Below are 22,483 nucleotides of genomic sequence, written 5' to 3' on the forward strand. Positions count from 1 at the left end.
TGAAGGAGAAAGGAGAATCAACTGTGATGGAATACCTGTTACACTTATTTTAACACCTTTTGAGGATGGTGGAAGGCTTACAGATGTGAGTCATTCTGATGAACATTGACCATGGAAATACGCTATGGTGGGAACAAAACAAAAACTGCTGAACTTCGACACTCACCCATTCAATACACGTGCTATGGGATGTGCCGTTTGACTGCATGTGCATTAATAGAAGAATGCATGTAGAGTAGAGTCTATGCCATTACATTTAGCTTACAAATTGCTCACAACATGTTTGTGAGCAATTTGTTCGTCATTTCCATGCCCTAAGCATTTGTGTCATCATCATTGCCTTAATCGAAAATTTCCCATGTTGGGAATGTCCTGCTGCAATGCTAAAGGAATTCGGGGATACCACAAACTTTTTAACTCAAATGAGAATCACAGATGTGTGTTGGAGTGAGTGTTACATCTGCAAAATGCAGTCAATGCCAGACAGCAGTAAAACTTGGGATACTGAGGTGGTTTTATACGTTATTCAGGTGGGTCAGTGTTTAAAAGCAATGGATTATAATGCATACTGGAATGCTGTATATAAGTGCTGGCCAATGTCTATGAAGATCCATCCTTCTTTCATAATGTCTGGTTCTCAGACCAAATGCATTTCCATCTAAGGGGTCATGTAAACAGGCAAACTTGCAGGTTTCTTGAGACCTGAATTTGTCCAGGAGAAACCTCTTTACAGTGAGAAGGTCACTGCATGATGTGCAGTTTCCGACCATGGCATAATTTGGTCTTATTTCATGGAAGAGTGTGATGCAACCGTGACCTTGATTAGCAAATGCTACATCGAAAATGTGTTAACTCCATTCATCCAGGATTTGTAGGATGTGTAGTGCAAAAAGAAGAAGAAGAACATTCCCTTTCATGCACAGGTATTCCAACAGGATAGAGCAGCTGGTCACACATCACATGGTTCTAGAGCCTAATTATCAGAACACTTCCCTGGAAGGCTCATTTTGAGGTTCACAGAATTCCTATACCCTTCAATTTCTCCTGATTTCACATTACTTGATGCCTTCATTTGAGGTATATTCAAGCAATAGATATTCCATCATGATCCACCTTCAAACCTTGATGAACTAATGAATAAAATTACATGATATGTCCCAACCCATGTTTTCCAAGATGACAGAGAACCTATGCATGCACTATGAAACCTGTCTTTAAAAACAAGTTGCCCATTTTGAGCATGTAATCTACTGTTGTTAGTGCTTTATTTGATCAAGAGTCTGTCAATAGTTGTAGATGCACATATCATCATGTGTAAACATACATTTCTTTATAAATGAACCCGTTGTAAAAAAAACAGTACTGAATTACTCCATAACATATATTTTTGTAGTTATTCATTACTGTATTTGTTACAAATATGTGAAAGAAAGTAGAAGAATAAGATATGGTTTATTAAGCAGCCTGGTTGCTCTCTTCTGTACTGAGCCAAGATTTTTAGAAGTTCTTAGGGGTGCCATCCCAAATGTGTATTCAGCAATTAGATGGATCTGTGATTCATATAGCATTAATTCTGTTCAAAGATAAAGTAGTTTCTTGGATGTTGAGAAGGTAATATTTAAAATAGAATTTAGATAAACTTAGGTGTTGACAATTATTCATCGTTTATTTTTTACTTATTTTTATTTATTGTGTTTTATGAAATACATTTGCTACCATTATTATGGCAAGTCTGGACTTGCAGACCACGCTTTGGACACCCCTTCATACAGGATTTTATGGAAGAAAACTAATGTGCTATTTAGAAGTCGTTACAGATCCGAAAGATTATTTTTTGATTCAGCCATGGCTATGAAGAATTCTATGAACCTGAACAAATATGGTTGCATTAATTTGCCAAAAATTTGGGAAACTGTTATCTTAAGAGCAACTTCCACATAGCTGTAATTTATTTATTTATTTATTTATACAATATTAGAGGGCACCAAAATAGGACTTTAGATCTTTTGTTTGTTACATTTGTATTGTTTCACTTTCTCACTGTTGCATATACATGCTGTGCTCTGATGATGCTGATTTGAAATTCAGCAAAATTTAAGCAAGTTAATAAAACAACCTTTTTTATAAAATAGTTCATTTGATGTTGTTAATACCGTTAAAAATAAGTCATGAATTTGAGTTACTGAAGTACAAGAAATCTTGTCTCATCTGGAGATTTTGTTTTTTTTTTTCTTTTCTAGACTCGATCCAGTTTTACATATATTTAGGTGTTGTTAGTTATTCACAATAGTGCTTCACATGAGAAAAAAATGTAATTAATTTATTAAACTTACTAATATTTCACTGTTTTCTGACTTCAAATTTACTTTATGGTTATCTGGCTCCTAGAGGCTGCCTTGTTAGGATTTGAGTTCTTTTTTGGTTTTAGTTTGATATGTTTTTGCAGCTATCTAGTTGAGTGCTGTGTGGTTGTCACAATAATAGGTAGAAAACCAGTAAATGAATATATATATATATATGTTTTTTTTCTCTCTTGTTGTTTTGTGAAGTACTGTTACATATGATCCAGTATGTTGGAAGGTTAACAAGGTTGTCAGAAATCTGATCGAAAAATATTTTGGAGACTAGAATTTAGGTTGTAGAATTTGAAATTCTGTTATTGTTAATTTGTTTAGTGGAAAGTTTTTGTCAAAACTATGGACTGGATTTTTCGTCATCTGGAGAAGGTCATTGGCATGTGCGTGTGTATGCATGTAGTTAAAAAGCATGAGGATTATGGATGTACACATTATGCTACATAATGTGCAAACAGAAACAGCTGACCTAGTTGAAGAAGTCTGGTTGTAGTTATGTAGAAGTTTTTGGTAGTTATGTAACAGCCCTTGTATCAAATATGATCAGATGCTTTAGAGATATCAAAAGTGGCCACTCAAGACCCCAAACTTTTCTATAGCATTAGTCTAGTGGGATATGACATAAGAAAAAGGATCACCTGCTGGTAGAAGTGATAGAATCTAGACTGGTAATTATTAGTTGAGAGATCTCAAGGTAGCATGGTCATTGAATGATAATGGCTTTCTCTATTATTTTATATATAAAAATTGAATTTATATATAAAAATTGAAGTATGAGAAAGTGAATGGTAATTTGAAAATAATGATTTGTTACCTTTACTAAGAATAGGTTGAATATTAATTTCCAAGCTGTAACAAATATTAGCGGAATAGGAGAAAAAAAAAAGTTGTGTATAGCAACAGTTAACTATGAAGCACCAACCTTCACAACAGTTCAAGAAATGGCATATATTATATGTTCAAATTGCATGCCATGATTTAAGGTTGCATGTACATTCATTTCTAAATCAACCTAGAAGGAAATTTCTTCTCAAGATATTACAACATTTCATTGCATCATTCTTGTAACACATTAATTGCATATGCCTAGTCATACTTCTCTGTCAAACTTTAGGAGCTATCTGATGCTATCAGATTTTTTTTTTTATATCAATTCTGATGATATTTGGAATTTAACTAATGTTAAAGTATCCAAGTTTTAATATAGGAAATTTTAACTGCTGTAACTGGCTTTAGTGTGTTGTTTATATGTTACTGAATACATGTGTATACTTGGTAACATGGCTATCAAGCATATATTTAATGGATTTTATCTAAATGGCTGTTTTGGGTAAGTGGCATTTTTCAGTAACTAGTAACAAAGTTTTCACTGGTAATAGTTATTTTTGTATATTAATTAATTAAATGAATAAACATACGAAAACTCATATGTTTATTCATTTAATTAATTTATTTAATTCATTTAATAAATTTAAGTAAAATGTTTTGCACAGCAGTATTCTTCTGAAATTATTTATTAATTAAAACATTGCATTTTCTTTAATAGCAAGTGGTTGATAGCTCTGACGGATATTCACAACATGTTGATACAACAGTTGATGGTTTGCATACAACAACACAAGGTAAGTTAAATTTAATTTTCTATTCTAAAATGACTCTTTTGATGTAAAACTGCCATATCTTGCATCTAATATTTTTTATTTTCAGTTATGACATCTCTTATTTTTGAGGAATACCAAATTTATCTAGTGCTGATAATCTTGCATCATTTTTATTGCATGTGTTGATTGCAGCACTTATAATTTTTTTTTTTTAAATGACACTTCCACTTGTAAGTCAAATAGGTTGAATCCATTTTAATGATTATTAAGCTAAAACTTTATTTTTTTAAAAAACAAGATTTGCCATTTTATGTATATTTAGACTCTATTTCTCAATGTGGCATGTAGAAAAGGATACATTCAGTTTCCTGTTCCAGAACCTATTATAGACAGCTATTTAGTAGTACATGATAAGTTAATTTAACTATCATTAGAGCCAATAAATGCTTTTTTTTATTATAACTAAATACATTTAGTTGAAACTGTTAGATCCAAAATCATTAGATATGTAGAACAAGAACAGCCCTCTAATATACAAAAGTAATGATAAATTCACACATGTGCCACAGTAATACGACATCATCAAGCTTGTCAAGGATTTAGGCCTAGAGTGGCCTGTACTGGCCTTAGAAGTCATTGTTGAATCTCTTAAGAGGATGAGCTGGTTTTCTTTTTCCTAAGGTTTGTAATTTAAAGCTTGTTTTGGTAATCGATTTATGTTTGTATTTTGTAATTTTTTTCTATTACTGATACCTGGTTTAATTCTTTCATCATTTCTTCATTTCTTTTGTGAACAAATAGAGTATACTTTGTAGTTTTTCTAATAAACTTCATTTCAGCTGTTATTAAACAATAGGAATTACATTCAAAAAAACACATCAGTACACATTCTTACATTGGAATCCCTCTGTGTATGCAGTAACATGTTTAAGGAATAAATACTATTGAGCTGTAATTAAATTAAATTATAACTGATAAATTTATTTTGTACAGTTGAGGATAAAAATGTCCCAGACTTTTGGGACAGTCTTTACAGTTAAGATTGGGTCTGTGCCATAATGCTTATGCATTTTCTTTATACAGATGCTCATATTTATATATGGATCGATGTAGTAGCTTGGTATGCTGCCATTGAATCATGTGGTTGGCATTTTCAATTCCATGTTGTGCGAGACCAGATTTGTGAGGCTTGATAAGACGGATGTGGTCTTCATGTTCAGAGATACTTTTATTTACAGATCTTCTTGTTTTTTCATAGTAAGATAAGTTACAAGAACATGGCACTTCATATATGCCAGTCTGCATCAGTGATGAGAGTTTGTCTTTTGGAGAAGGTAGCAAATTGTGAATTTGGTTTATTGGTAGCAGCAAGTTTGTATTTCTTCAAATTTTTGACAAACATTCAGATATGCCTTTGATATATGGTATAGGAGTCCTGTGGGGCAGGGTGCTTAAGGGTCAAAGCTGTATAACTGAGAGGAGACCTCCACATAGCCTTTAAAGGAATGCGGAGAACCGACCAGGGCTTCTGACCTAATGTCCAATCTTCACCTTCTCGTGGTGCACACTGTTGGGTATCTATCTAGATACCGAACGAACGAGGATGGGCTGGCAATTTGGGATTTAGCCGACCAAATTGTATTCTTATTGGTTAAACCAAAATAAAAAATGATGGTACCACATGACAAAATTTCATGCCGGCTGGGGCGTCGCCCGGTTAAACAAGGCCCCCGTTGTTTTCGCCAGGGAACCAGGGCGAACAGTGAAAAGTCAGCTACTGGAACAAATCTGAAAACAAACCCCAACTCAACATCACCAGAGTTAAAGATCGGTACTATCAACATAAGAAGCCTGAATGGCAAAGAAATGGAGCTAGCTGAGGAATTAGATAAGTACCAGATCGACATAATAGGGGTGACTGAACCAAAAAAGACCAAAATTGGTGAGATCATTCTAAGCAATAAATACAAAATGTTATATTCAGGCAATGACAATCAAGGAAAAGAAGGAGTAGCCATAGTATTCAACACAAAATACGAGGCTAATCTTCTTGAATGGCAGTCAGTCTCAAGTAGAGTAATGTGGGCAAATATGAGAATGGAGAACTGGACAATGAGACTTATTTGTGCCTATGGTCCCACAGAAGGTTCTACTAAGGTAGAAGTGGAGGAATTTTTTGACGCTCGAGAAAAAGCAACTGACACAATGAAAAAGGAAAAGTTGGTCCTTGTTGGGGATCTAAATAGCAGAGTAGGAAATGATTGCGAGACATACAAAAATATTTTGGGAAAATTTGGAGAAAAGAGCAAAGCTAATAATAATGGCAAATATCTGTTGGATTTCTGCTCAGGACATGGACTGGTTATTACTAACACCATGTTCCAACATAAAAATGTGCACAAATTCACATGGAGAGAAGAGGCTAGGAATAAGAAAAGTCTCATTGACTATGTTATTGTTGATAGTGATGTCTTCTCCCTTGTGCAGGACACCAGAGTGTTCAGAGGATTTGAAATTGGAAGTGATCACTATTTAGTCTTGAGCAGGATAAAATTGAATTTCATATTGAAAAGAATAACATGTTTTAAAGCGAATAAAAGTTGAGCAGCTCTCAGATGTGAACTGTAGACTTAAATACAGAAAGATTATTGAAAAGAAAATGAAAGAGTTTGAGAACAGGAATCAAACCTTGGAGATTCAGTGGCAAACTCTGAAGAAAACATTGATTGATTCTGCCAGAGAGGCATGAGGTGAGGTTTTGTGCAAGGATAAAAAAATCAGAACTCCCTGGTGGACACAGGAAGTTAAAGAGGCAGTGAAGGAAAAGAAGAAAGTATATCAAAAGTTCCTGGCAAATAAGTCAGCTTTTACTCTTACAGAATACAGAGACAAATGTAAGAAAGCTAAACAGTGTGTAAAACTAGCTAAACAAAAGTCATGGGAGGACTTTGGCAAGAATATAGAAAATAAATATCAAGAAGGTGGCAAAATATTCTGGAGGTTGTTGAAGAAGCTTAGGAATGGAGGAAAGAGTGCTGTAAAAGGAGTTAGAGATGATAAAGGTGACATGAAAACAGGAGAAAAAGATATCCTTGAAGTATGGAGTAATTACTTTGAAAAACTGCTAAATGAAACAAGCAGTGATGACAGCACAGTGATAAAAAACACTGACCAGGCATGCAGTCAGAAATACATATCCATACTTGAAGTAGAAAAAGCCATCAAAGGCTTGAAATGTGGAAAGGCAGCAGGAGTAGATGATATTCGACCAGAAATGCTGAAGTATGGTGGTATAAAAGTTTTACAGTGGCTGCACTGCATAGTTCAGAAAGCCTGGACAGAGGGACGAATTCCTGATGATTGGAGTAGAGCTCTCATAGTACCCATATATAAAAAGGGAAATAAAACTGAATGTGAGAATTACAGAGGTATTTCCCTACTGAGTGTTCCTGGCAAGATCTATGCCAGTATACTTGAGAAACGGTTGAGAAGAATTGTGGAAGAAAAGCTTGGTGAAGAACAAGCTGGATTCAGGCCAAATAGAGGCTGTCAGGATCAGATCTTCACTTTACGACAAATAGTCGAGAAAGCATGGGAATATAACAAAGATCTGTATTTAAGTTTTGTCGATTTGGAAAAGGCATATGACAGGATGCTAAGAGAGAAGCTATTCAATATGCTACAGTTATATGGTGTCAATGGGGCATTATATCAAGCAATACTTAGTCTTTATTTGAGTTGTAAGTCAGCAGTTAGAATTGAAGGAAGTACAGGAAGATGGTTTAATGTTAAATCTGGTGTGAGACAAGGATGTACATTATCCCTTCTGTTATTCATTATCTATATGGATCACATTATGAAGGAAAGTGGTATTAAACCTGATATCAAAATTGGAGATGTTAATGTCAGCTCTTTGCTTTATGCGGATGATGTTATACTTCTAAATAAATCCGCTACAACTCTGCAAGATTCTCGGACTAAATTGAATAGCTGTTGTAATAGATATGGTATGAAGGTCAGCAATAAAAGGACAAAGACAATGAAAATAGGCAGAATCGTTGAAAATGTCAACTGCGTTGTGAACGGAGAACCTGTGAAACAAGTAAAACATTTCAGCTACTTAGGCACGATTTTTACTGAAGATGGTAAATTAACTATGGAAATAGACACAGAATTAAAAAAGCTGGTATGGTAGGAAGTCAATTGAATAAATTCATATGGAATAAGAGAGAAAATAGTCAGAACACTAAATTAGCTGTATACAAGACAGTATTCAAACCGGTTTTAACTTATGGATCTGAGAGCTTGGTCAGAAGTAAAGCACTTAACCAAAGAGTCCTGAGAAAGATCTGAGGCATGAACAGATGTCATCAGTGGTAATATCATATTAAAAACAAGGATATTAGGAATGAACTTGACATTGTTAGCATCTAGAAATGCGTTAGCTGAGCTAATCTCAGGTGGTATGGTCACTTAAATAGAATGGGGGAGGAAAGATTAGCAAAACAAGTGTTCTCTGCCAGGTTGGCGGAGAACACTTGTTTTGAAAACTTTGGGAAAACGACCCAAAGGAAGACCAAGACATAGATTGGATTGATATGGTACAAAGTGTCTTAGACAATTGAAATATAAGATCTGATAATGTTGGGGTCTTGACAAGTAACAGACTGATTTGGAGGATAATTGTGGATAGGAAGTTAGTCATGATGTAAATTTTTCATGTAGTACTATCACATCTTGTACCCCCCTTGAGGGTACATGGCAGGAATTTGATGATGATGATGAAACATAGAGACAGGTTATTTTTGTAACAGTTCTGATGAGACTTGACCTTAGTAAAAAATCGATGTAAAGCGCTTTGGTATTTTAAAGCTATATCGATTTTTACATTATCAACCAAATTGTTGGGTTTGGGTCAATAGTGAAAATTCTTTCTTCTATGTGTTTAAGAAAAATGTTGGCTAAGTTAGGTGATAAGGGTGAACCCTTTGCTGTTACTTCCTTTTGTTTATATATTTTATCTTTCCATATGAAGTAACCTGATATGATTGTAAATTTGAATAATTCCACTGTAAAATTTTATTTATATATTTTATGATGTATAATGAGTATATATAATTTATTTGTTGATTGTGTTTACTCTTCTGTGATCTCATATCCTTTCCTTAAATCTTGGCTTATGTTGTGTTATTTTTTTTTTCTTGTTATTTCTTCAACTCTAAAATTTTGTTCTATACAATTCTTACAGACTCTACCCTTATTATTACCTCTAACCTTGGCCGCTATTAGTATATTGCCCATGTGTGCAGAACTCTATAGACAAAGGAAATGCCTCTGGCAAGAGCCAATTTCTTTGTTAGAATACTAATGTTAACCCTGTTTCAAATTTCGGAAAATGTATTTGTTCACGCTGTGCCACCAAAATTCTATAGATAAGAGAAATTTCTTTAGCTAAGAGCAAACACCTAGTATGGCACATGATCCTGTGTCCTTTCCTTAAATCTTTTCTAAACACAATAATCTATTATATTCTTATTTCGCACTGCAATTGTGACTATCCCCAATATTTTTACGTGTAGGTTCTCTTTATGAGTGGTGCATTGAGATTAGTGATCAGGCAAGTTATTTTGTTGACAAGAAAAAATTTATTCATTACTAATAAAGCAAGTTACAATTATTTTTATAGACACTAACTTAACTAATGTTGGTATGCAAGGTAAATAAGATAACTTGATGTAACATGGACATTCTAGTTCCCCTATAACATGAAATGTTATCTAATACTATTAAAATGGGATGTCTTTCTAATTACTTAACACTCAGATTATTTTCGCACAATTAATGGTTCAAGAACTACCCGACAATGACAAACTAAAATATTTTCACACTGCACTTTTCCAAGTTTTCTGGCTCAGATCAATCATTCCCTATTCATGGTTCAACTCCTAAAGTCCTACAACACTTCATAAATCACAATTCTAATTAGTCCCTTTTACCGTCACAATGTTTTCTTCATCGTGTTTTCTTCATCTGGTCTCTTTTCGACGAGGTTAACTGGCTGATATATTCCTTAGGTTCTTGCTTCTGGAAGGTAGATATGCGAATACGATCATGATTCATTGCCTATGATTTTCACGAAGCACTGCTGCCGATTTTGGTCCACGGGGTTCCGCATTTCCTTCTCGGCCTACGCTGACCTTCTGCTATGCCGAGACCTATACGCACATTGGCATTCTACTTGGCCGCATAGCCACTCTCGTTCATCTCACCCCGACCTCAGTGGAACTTCCTTTCTCCGGGAATGACTGGAACAGATCCGAGGCAAAAGCCTTGTTTTTGTATCACAAAAAACTATATGCTCTCTCTCGATGACCTTCACACGCACCTCAATTCCTCTGCACTCCATTCCGACGCTTCTTTTTCGGTCAGAAGTGCCATAGAAACATGAAATGTTGGAAATGTTTGGAGGAAAACTGTTGATAGGAGATTAATAATAATGTAAACTTAATCATCTACTGCTGTAATAGTAACCTTGAGCACCTTGGCAGTATATATATATCAAGAAATTGATGATGATGGTCTACCTGCCACCCTCTGTAATTGAGTAGCCAGCCTCTCTCTCTCTCTCTCTCTGGTAATTTGCTGCATGTTGTAATGGGTGCCTCCCTCTCTTCGTGTTTTGCCACCAATGCAGGAGTGCCTCAGGTTTCTGTTTTATAACCTACCCTCTTTGTGTTATACGTAAATGACCCACTCATAATATAACTAAATGAAAAAACTTTCATCCCCACTGATCATATTCATTTAATTGCTGAGGATAATTCTCTTGATTCATCCTGCTCATTCAGCATAACGTTATGCTGAAGTTCAGACCAGCATATTCAGAGCACAGCATTGCTAACAACCAGACACTAACTATCAGGTAATAATGGAAGAGATTCAAAACCATGGAACAGCCATAAGGAAAAAACTAATGTGTTGTTTTTGGTGACCAATAATTTTGGATAAAATGAAGTTTACAGCTACTATTTTAGTCTTAAAATGACAATCTCCCAAAATTTTTGGTGAATTAATACAGTCAAAGAAGTTGAGGTTTGGGGAATACATCATTGCTGCCTTAACTCCAAAAATAGTCTCTCTGATCTCTGTTGACTTTTTTTTTTGTAGCAAGTTAGTTTTCATCCATTTTTAATCCTGGGTAATGGAGTATACCATGTATGGTTTACAAGTCTTGATGGCATAATGATAGTGGTAAATGTTTTTCTTATGTTCTCTGAATCAAATGTCAACTCCTATATATCCCATACAGGTCAGGTTACTTTTTTTATTTTAACACAGGAGGGGTACAAGAACCTATAGCACATCAGTGCTGTGTGTGAGATGCAGGATGGATAAAAAAGAAATCTATTGACTTTTTTCTTTAAGAGCTGGGGGTTGAAGTTGTTGGGAAATACATTATGTGGAAGGCTGTTGCAGAGGACAGAGGTACATGGGATAAACTAGAATAGATGGAATTTGGCCAGCCTTTTGAATATCATGAATTCAGCTTATGTACCGATTGAAATGAACATTTATTGTGTAACATCAATAGTGCTACCCTTTTTGCTGTGGAGGACTTTACAAGAAAAACTTATTTTCACTGACAAGTATCATCCACTAGAGCAGTGCTTCCCAAACTGTGGGCCGTGGCCCCTTTGGGAGCCGTAGGTTTTGTTGAGGGGGGGGGGGGGGCGTGAAATAATGAAAACAAATTTAAAATGTTTTAAGACTAAGTAGATTTTTTTTATTTTAAAAGAAACGTATTTAACTTTCATTATTTATTATTTCTTTTTTATTATTTTTTATATTTTAATGGAAAAATTCACACATTGGTGTTGGTTCACAAACTTTGCTTCCTGCATATTTCAGCACTTAATGAATATTACTAAATATTGCTTATTCATATGTTTCATTTCAAAGCAGTGGTTTATTGTATTTACTTTGAATGCTCTCCAGGGAAGCTCCAAATCTTCCTGTCCCTTTCATCACGCGTTCGTAATCAGGGACTGTTGATATTGACTTTATATACATATCAAAACTTGTTTTTATATTATCACTGTCATCCGAGCTAGTTTTCTGTTACCAATAAAAGTTTCGCATATACTTCACACACGAAAAAAAGCTTAAACAAGTTCATGTGGGGAGATGGTAACTCGTTTGCAGTGGTAAACAACACGCCCTCCCTAACAGCCACTATACTGCAGAGGCAATAAAAACAAGTAATAAAAACTTCTATTATGCCAGTGAATAAGGTATGAGGAGTCTGTGTAATATATTTCTCAACAAATAGTGCAATTAGAGACAACTGGGATAAAAACACACTAATTAATGAATCACATGTCCCCTCATACAGAAACTATGCTGTATAGACTGAAACAAAACCATATGTTGCACAAACACAATATCTAACTAAAAACTATTGTTATTAATTAGATGTGTTTGAGTTCGATTTCCCAAGGCAGCAATAAAATTCAACGGAACGTGTTAAAATTCGTAAAACTGTTAAAACTAAGTAATATATGTATATAATGAATGTTATGGCAGTTTCACATATGGAATTTGGTTGAAGAGAGTTAGCATTTCAACTCAATCGTCAGCTATGCTTTTATCTTTCGGTTGCGCGATCTTTTGTTAATACCGCACCAATCATATGCACATTTTAATAACCTGCCTTTGCTATCTGTTTCACGTTAGGCTTAATTACTGTAAAGGGAGAAAAGTCACAAAAGAGAAAAATGTTCCTGGTCCAGTGATTCCCTTATTCAGGTAATATTCACTAATTTCATGTTATCAGTCTGTGGTGTGCCAGGATCGGTAAGTGGTGATATTATTTGATCTATTCTATGTTAAAAAATTTAACCCTGAGATGGATAAGTGGCTGAATCCCGCAAACAATCAGAAGCAGAAACAGACTCAAAAAAAAGGACAGTATTTCATATTTTACCAGAACAGCCCGCATCGTCTTCAGAACCAAACGGTAAGATGCAAAAAATGTAATATATGCATTTGATTTTTGCAATATTCGCTGTGTATGTTTTGTATTGAATATAAATGCAATAAATATTATAATAATATATCTCTCTATTATGATTTTTTTTTGAGGGGGGGGGGGGCTGTGAAATATTTTAATTTTTGCAAAGGGGGGCCCTGACATCCAGAAGTTAGGGAAGCACTGCACTAGAGTCACTGGTTGAAGCATTTAAAGATTTCATAAGATGATGATGAAAATTATGATAGCTACACTCATTGTGTAATTCTTAAGTTCTGTATATATAAAAAAAGCTACTCTTAACTGTTAGTGTTTTGAATATGAAATTAATGTAATAGTAAATGGTAAAATTACCATTAAGTAATAACTTAATGGTAATTTTATGATTTACTATTGTTAATGAATTCTGGTTAATGAATTCTTATGAATTCTGGTATATTTTACATTTTCTAATTATCTGGATTTTAATATAAGAACTATGTCATAATTAAAAGTAAATAAATAAAATGCTTATTCTTTAAACTTTTGTCCCATATCTAGTTATATTTGGTATTTCTTAATGCTAATCTGAATATGTTAAATATTCATTAATATACACTGGTGTCCAAAAGCTAAGGATAGACTACATTTTTATCTGTATATGAAAAAATTCTCATGACTACAGCCAAATGTGAACATAAATTTATTGCCAGTATACTAATAAATTATATTACACAAAAATTGTGTTATAAATTTACTGCATTTTTTGGCAAAAGTTACACATTTCCTAAGGGCATAGTTAAGGATTAATGTAAGATGCTTACAGAAAACTATGCAGAAAGAGATATATCATTATGGAATATGTTCGCCCTGAACTGTGATGCAGCTCTCACAACATTGTACCATGCTTAGCACCAAGTGATTTAACAGTTCTTGAGGCAAACTGACCTACTCCTTCAGAGCAAGGAAAGGCCTTATTTGTTTTTTGGAGGAAATTTCAAATAGCATTTAATCTTCCTATTTCATTCCAAATGTTTTCTATGGGGATTGAGATCTGGGGAACGTGCTGGTCACTCATTTTGCTTAATATCCTTGGTGTATAGAAGTATCTCCGTTGCTTGTGTATGATGTGGGTGGCATTGTTATCCATAAAAATGAATTATTCACCTACAGCACAACAGAACAATTGATCATTATGTTGAAGAACTTTATTGCAATATTGTTCACTAGTCATACTCCCTTTTTTCCAGCACTTGTAGTTCGTTGCATCCATTAAGCATATTGCCTCCCCACACCATGATCTCTGTACCGCTGTATCTATCCCTTTCAAGAACATTCTCTCAAAGGTAAGCAGTACCACTTTCACACCAGATCAAGTGTCACCTAGAATTGGAGGAAAGACTAAAATAACTCTCATGTACATTGGCCCATTGGTGTCTTGTACATTAGTAGAGTACATTAGCCCATTGGTGTCTTGTCCAATTTTTATGGATACAACACCACTGAAAATACTCTCTGATGAGCTGTGAATAAAGGGAGGACACAAACTGCAGGCACGTAGGTCTACTTTTTGCAGATGTCTTGCCACAGTTTGTTGAGATATCTATGTACCTGGCATAAATGGAGCTGACTTGCAAGCAGATCTGCCATGGTGCATCAATTACGTTTTACTGTTTTAACCAAAAATCTGTCTTCATGCTCCATGGTAGAGCAATGGTGACCTCTTAACAAATGTCTGGAACATGTTCCATTGGTTTGAAACACTGCCCAGAACCTGGATACAATGCTATGTGAGATTCCAAACTATCTGGCAATATCAGTAATTGTGTGGCCTTCATCTAGCTTTCCAATAATTCTTCCGTGCATGAAATTTAGATGATGCCTTTGAGACGTTACTAGACATCTGAGTTTACAACTTTATTCCTTCACAAAAATAGCTTACATCAAACACAATTTGCATAGCACATCCTTTTACCTTTATCCTCTTCAGTGCTTCCATGTAACCACTTTTGCATGCTGTTCAAAAATTTGAATGTGTACCTACTTTCTACTCAAAATTGTCAGTTATACAAATCGACACAAGCTGATTTGACTGAATTTGTAGTTGTAATCTTCAGAAATAGTGTTTGTTCTTTGGTTTTGGACACCAGTGTACATGTATTAATGAATATATATAATATACTTTGATTATAGTTGATTTTCTGCTGATTTTTACTACTGACCACTCCTTGTTATGCTACTGAAGAAATAGAGAATGAGCGATAAACAACCAAGTAAAGACTTGGATGCAGAGGTGGTGGTTATAAAGTGTGGCAGTGTAATTTTATTTTAGTAAAAACATGTACTGAACACACTTATCACAAGAAAGCCAAGTATCAGAATGTTGGTATTCAGCATCTATACGATGTTGAATGAATGATTTATTAGGGTACATAATGTGGGATATATTCACATCTCACATGAGTGATTATGCTTATTGAATAGATCTGATAATTTTATTTCCATCCATGCAGTAAGTTATAGTTTACTTTGTAGGAAAAACATTATTATTATTATTTTGTGTATATAAAGATACCCTTTTTTCATGTGTTTATATAATTACCTTTTGTATTTTCCAGGCTATACTCAGCATATAAGTGAATTAGGTTCATGTGATGAAGGAACAGCTACTAGTACTGTAGCAGTGCTGAATGGGCCAAGTGCACTTGATGCCAGCGAAGCGTTAAGTACATCAGGACACATGCTGTCTTCTGGGAATCAGTGTAAGGTTTATTGTTGAAAATTATATTCTAGGGAAAATTTATTATTATATGATTTCCACTTCTTGGAAAGAAGTCAAATGACACAATAGTGTGAGGAACAAACAGCCATGGTGCCCACCTTAATAAGATGTAGCACCTGTTTTTGTTGCGGTGACTGAGGCAATCCTACAGGGCATACTTTCCATAAGTGTAAATAGCAATCGATGAGAATCTATAGGCATGTAATGAGGTCCTGGCCTGCTGTGGGGCAGACTCCCCTTAACCTCACTCAATGCTCCAGTTCATCCCACAGATGTTCAGTATGGTTGAGATCAGGGCATGCAGTTATAGCAGTAAGCAGCCTCATGACATGGTGCATTGCCTTGGGAAAGAGATAATGCTCCAGTTCATCCCACAGATTGCGTTTGAGATCAGAGCTCTGTGGTGGCCAGTCAAGTGTGGTGATGTTTGTGTCCACAAACCATGCAGTTATAGCAGCATGCAGCCTTATGACATGGTGCATTGTCTTGGGAAAGAGTTAATGGTCATTCCATTGCAAATGCCCACCAAGGACATTTGCAATGCCTCCTACGGAGGCACTGCATTGTTCCAAATGTTCAGATACTTCTCGGAGTTTATTGTTTGTGGCACCACAAACCCACAAACAGAAGTCTGAGGCTGAACCAGGAAAAACAGGACCATGTCATCACATACTAGTGGAGGGTGTAGTGTAATTCATCATTTCATAACTAACACAGCTTTCCAAGCTTCTGTGTCCCTTTGTACATCATCCAAACAGTGAAGACGATGCTGCATGTTGGTTCAGGTAATGTGGAGCTTGCGTATTGCAGTCCGGCTATGGAAATCCGTTTTGTGAGCCTTAGTTCTGAATGTTTTTGTGCAGATTCATGTTCCAGTCGATGACTGGAACTCCACTTTCAACCTGTCAGTCAGCATATGGCAGTTTTTGCATATTATCCTTCATAGCACCATATGTTTACGTTTTGAGTGCGGTAGGTAGTCTACCACAGGTAGCACTTGCAGTGGACTCCATGCGCTTCCATCTCAGTATGGTATCACTGATTGTTGACCTGGGATGGCCCAATTTGTCAACAATTTGTCTAATGGATAGGCCCGCAACATGGCATCCTATCACAATGTCTTTATCGAACTCTGTCAGTTCCCTTCTCGCAGCAGTTTCATTTGGACACAGTTGCACTGATTTGGGAGCATCGTATTCCTCCAATTTATGCTCACCACAAACATGTGACTCATTACATGGCACAATGCACCTTGGCCATGTGTGTGTATGTGTGTGTGGGAGGGGGCGGTCCGTTGACTTCTATCTAAGCAGCATATATAGAGAATATTTTATTCTTCGAAAATAATTTCATAATATACAACACATAACACGAAGTTCATGTTATAATTGTATCTTTCACCTAATTAATGATATAAGCTATGCATTATGAAATAGTGAATAAGATAGAAAATTTTATTTTGAAAACACTGCATTTTAAGTTTATTTTTAGTCAAATGAAATCACCAGATGATTTTATCGTTCTAGAGGGTTATATTTATAGAAATGAAGAAGTTTTTTCACTGACTGCTATACTTAAAACTGGAAACAACTCAGTTTGTAAGTTGAACAGTAGAAAATATGTAGTAGAAAACTCTTGGGTTTTGTGATTGTGTGTGGTGATGTGTGTCACAATAGGATGAGGTATAACAAACAGAAAGGAATGAGTGAATTTACAAAAATGTAAATAAATAAGATATAAATTTAGGATGGTAATTGTACAAAAATCTGTTCAGATATGTTTTAGAATGAGGATTAGGAAATGTGTTTTAGTATTTTGGGGTAAAAGCTGATGAGAAAAAAATAAATTAAAAAAAAAAAGTTAATTCCAAAATTTAAAAACATTTAAATTTTTGAATTAACCCCCAATCATCCATATTGATGAAATATATTTGAACATTTTCTGCTTTTTGTCCATCTAAATTTTAAATGTTATCTAAAAATTATTAAATGGTATCTAAATGTTACTTGAATTTCAGTGAACACTTAGCAGTCTTATTTTGAATGACATGTATACATACGTGTCTTGGTCAGTAGGGCAGTTAAAGGATGCAATGAAGGCGGGTTATTATTATTATTATTATCTGAGACCTCCAAGGAGTCAAGGACTCATCGAGGGAGGCTGTAAATTACCCAACCCAGCTATCATATCTTCTCTTAAATTCATTTACACTAGATGCACTCACTACCCCTAAGGGCAGATTATTCCACTCACTCACTGCTCTCTGAGAGAAAACCTAGCTCTTTCCCCTTTCTTGACTGAGAACAACCTTAACTTTCATGGATGCTCCCGTGTTCTCTTCCCTCCTTCCATATAACGAAAAATTTCATAATTTGAAATGCTATAACACCCATTCAAAAGTTTATAGACCTCTATCATATCACCCCCTCTTTCTCCTGTTAACCATAGTCTGTAATCCACATACTCGCAATCTGTCCTCATAATCTAAATCCCATATTCCGGATATAATCTTTGTAAATCTTCTTTGCACCCTTTCCACAGCTTCTTTATACCCTTGGAATCCGGGAGACCAAATCTGCGCACAGTAATCCAAGTGTGGTCTTATCAAAGCCTTATAAAGAGGCAAAATTACTTCCTTATCCTTACATCAGCATGAAAATTATCTTCTGAGTTGTATTTGCAACTTTTGCTAGGTGACCTTTGAACTTTAAATTCTTATCCACCAATACACCAAGATCTCTTGCCTCTTCAGTTTCTTGTAGCATAACCCCGCTAATATAATATGCAGCTGGATCTCTATTGACAGCCATTTTCGTTTGCCTTGATTTCCAGTCTATTCAAATCATTTTGTAATTGCTGAATATCAGTAGCGGGGTGCTTAAGGGTCAAAGCTGTATAACTGAGAGGAGACCTCCACATAGCCTTTAAAGGAATACGGAAAACCGACCAGGGCTTCTGACCTCATGTCCAGTCCTCACCTTCTCGTAGTGCACCCTGTTGGGTATCTACTTGGATACTGAACGAATGAGGATGGGCTGGCAATTTGGGATTTAGCCGACCACATTGTGTTCAATATGAGAATGGGAAACTGGACAATGAGACTTATTTGTGCCTATGGTTGGTCCCACAGAAGGTTCTACTAAGGTAGAAGTGGAGGAATTTTTGAGGCTTTAGAAAAAGCAACTGACACAATGAAAAAGTTAAAGTTGGTGCTTGTTGGGGATCAAAATAGCATAGTAGGAAATGATTGTGAGACATACAAAAATATTTTGGGAAAATTTGGAGAAAAGAGCAAAGCCAATAATAATAGCAAATATCTGTTGGATTTCTGCTCAGGACATGGACTGGTTATTACTAACGCCATGTTCCAACATAAAAATGTGCATAAATTCACATGGAGAGAAGAGGCAAGGAATAAGAAAAGTCTCATTGACTATGTTATTGTTGATAGTGATGTTTTCTCCCTGGTGCAGGACACCAGAGTGTACAGAGGATTTGAAATTGGAAGTGATCACTATTTTGTCTCGAGCAGGATAAAATTGAATTTCATATTGAAAAGAATAACATGTTTTAAAGCGAATAAAAGTTTAGCAGCTCTCAGATGTGAACTGTAGACTAAAATACACAAAGATTATTGAAGAAAAAATGAAAGAGTTTGAGAACAGGAAACAGACCTTGGAGATTCAGTAGCAAACTCTGAAGAAAACATTGATTGATTCTGCCAGAGAGGCATGTGGTGAGGTTGTTTGCAAGGATAAAAAAATCAGAACTTCCTTGTGGACACAGGAAGTTAAAGAGGCAGTGAAGGAAAAGAAGAAAGCATATCAAAAGTTCCTGTCAAATAAGTCAGCTTGTGCTCTTAGAGAATACAGAGACAAATGCAAGAATGCTAAACACTGTGTAAAACTAGCTAAAGAAAAGTCATGTGAGGACTTTGGCAAGAATATAGAAAATAAATATCAAGAAGGTGGCAAAATATTCTGGAGGTTGTTGAAGAAGCTTAGGAATGGAGGAAAGAGTGCTGTAAAAGGAGTTAGAGATGATAAAGGTGACATGAAAATAAGAGAAAAAGATATCCTTGAAGTATGGAGTAATTACTTTGAAAAACTGCAAAATGAAACAAGCAGTGATGACAGCACAGTGGTAAAAAACACTGACCAGGCATGCAGTCAGAAATACATATGCATACTTGAAGTAGTAAAAGCCATCAAAGGCTTGAAATGTGGAAAGGCAGCAGGAGTAGATGAAATTCGACCAGAAATGCTTAAGTATGGTGGTATAAGAGTCTTACAGTGGGTGCACTGTATAGTTCAGAAAGCCTGGACAGAGGGACGAATTCCCGATGATTGGAGTAGAGCTCTCATAGTACCCATATATAAAAAGAGAAATAAAACTGAATCTGAGAATTACAGAGGTATTTCCCTACTGAGTGTTCCTGGCAAGATCTATGCAAGTATACTTGAGAAATGGTTGAGAAGAATTGTGGAAGAAAAGTTTGGTGAAGAACAAGCTGGATTCAGGCCAAATAGAGGCTGTCAGGATCAGATCTTAACTTTACGACAAATAGTCGAGAAAGCATGGGAATATAACAGAGATCTGTATTTAAGTTTTATCGATTTGCAAAAGGCATATGACAAAGTGCCAAGAGAGAAGCTATTCAATACGCTACAGTTATATGGTGTCAGCGGGGCATTATATTAAGCAATACTTGGTCTTTATTTGAGTTGTAAGTCAGCAGTTAGAATTGAAGGAAGTACAGGAAGATGGTTTAATGTTAAATCTGGTGTGAGACAAGGATGTACATTATCCCCTCTGTTATTCATTATCTATATGGATCACATTATGAAGGAAAGTGGTATTAAACATGATATCCAAATTGGAGATGTTAATGTCAGCTCTTTGCTTTAGGAAGATGATGTTATACTTCTAAATAAATCCGCTACAAGTCTGCAAGATTTTCGCATTAAATTGAATAACTGTTGTAATAGATATGGTATGAAAGTCAGCAATAAAAAGACAAAGACAATGAAAATAGGCAGAATCATTTTAAATGTCAACTGTGTTGTGAAAGGAGAACCTGTGGAACAAGTAAAACATTTCAGCTGCTTAGGCACGATTTTTACTGAAGATGGTAAAATTAAATATAGAAATAGACAATAGAATCAGCAAAGCTGGTATGGTGGGAAGTCAATTGAATAAATTCATATGGAATAAGAGAGAAATTAGTCAGAACACTAAATTCTGTCTACAAGACAGTGTTCAAACCAGTTTTAACTTATGGATCTGAGAGCTGGGTCAGAAATAAAACACTTGACTAGAGACCGCAGATATGAGAGTCCTGAGAAAGATTATATGCGTGAACAGATGGCATCAATGGCAATATCATGTTAAAAACGAGGATATTAGGAAAGAACTTGATATTGACAACATCCAGGAATGCATCATCAGAGGTAATCTCAGGTGGTATGGTCATTTATACAGAATGGACAAAGAAAGATTAGCAAAACAAGTGTTCTCTGCCAGGTTGGCAGCAAAATGGCCCAGAGGAAGACCAAGATATAGATGGATTGATTGGTACAAAGTGCCTTAGACGATAGAAATATAAGATCTGATAATGTTGGAGTCTTGACAAGTAACAGACTGATTTGGAGGAAAATTGTAGATAGGAAGTTAGTAATGATGTAATTTTTTTCATGTAGTACTATCATATCCTGTACACTCTTTGAGGGTACATGGCAGGAATTTGATGATGATGAATATCAGTAGCATCCTTGATTGCCCTGACTATCTTCGCATCATCAGCAAACAATTGCAAATCTGATGATAGACCCTCCTTGAAGTCATTAATGTATAGATTGAACAATAATGGCCCAAGAACTGAACCCTGAGGTACACCACTGGTTACCTTAAATCTGGCAGATTCACACCCACTGTATACCACTTTTTGATATCTGTCTGTTAACCATCCCCTGATCCAAGTCAATAGATTATGTTCCAATCCCCTATTCTCCAGTTTATGCAACAGCCTATCATGTGGTATTCTATCAAATGCCTTAGAAAAATCCAACATTATCATAGTGTATCCATTTCCTTTATCCAACTCGGCCGTAACATTGTTATAAAATATGAGCAAATTGCTAAAACATGACCTTCCTTTAGTAAACCCATTCTGTGCCCTGCAGAGTATAGAATGATTGTCTACCCATTTCTGTATGCAAGTTCTTACTATCTTCTCTAAAATCTTCACTGCCACACCAGAAATACTAATAGGTTGGTAGTTAGACAAATCAGTTTTTGCACCACCCTTGTACAATGGAACTATCATACATTCCTTCTATTCCTGTGGTATCATTCCTGAGCTGAGACTCAAGTTATACGAATGTGTGAAAGGCCTAGCCAATTCAGCTGAATATTCCTTTAACAATCCGGCAGATATTCGATCTGTCCCTATTGACAAATTCTTATCCAGGTTATGCAACTCTTCATCCAACATAGCAGTAGTACTGTGCACCATACTACATACACTTGGTTGATATATCTTTGCAAAATGAGCTGTTCTCCCAGTGGATTCTCCCAAATTTATGTTAAATAAAGAGAGGAAACATTCAATATATTAATTTTTTAGTGCATTTTGCATCATAATGTAAGTTTTTAAATTTGAAACATCCTTATTACAAAGATCCTCCCTAACATAAATCTTTTCTGTAACATCATACAACTTGAATAATTAATTGCTGAA

At 35.4% G+C, this 22,483-nt stretch overlaps 1 protein-coding gene across 3 annotated transcripts in view; it reads left to right on the forward strand.

Moving 5' to 3' along the window:
- The window catches only part of LOC150093934 (uncharacterized), a 513,542-nt gene that overhangs the window by 125,718 nt on the left and 365,341 nt on the right, over window positions 1-22,483 (forward strand). For all 3 annotated transcript variants that reach the window (XM_090412955.1, XM_090412957.1, XM_090412956.1), the window contains exons 7-8: window positions 3,901-3,976; window positions 15,581-15,724. In XM_090412955.1, coding sequence (XP_090269081.1) covers window positions 3,901-3,976; window positions 15,581-15,724 — 220 coding nt within the window. The remainder of the gene's footprint in view (window positions 1-3,900; window positions 3,977-15,580; window positions 15,725-22,483) is intronic.

This window comes from Typopeltis vanoorti, chromosome 23 (assembly GCF_054136105.1).
Source record: "Typopeltis vanoorti isolate ZY-2024b chromosome 23, IOZ_Tvanoo_1.0, whole genome shotgun sequence".
Classification (NCBI taxonomy): Eukaryota; Metazoa; Arthropoda; class Arachnida; order Uropygi; family Thelyphonidae; genus Typopeltis; species Typopeltis vanoorti.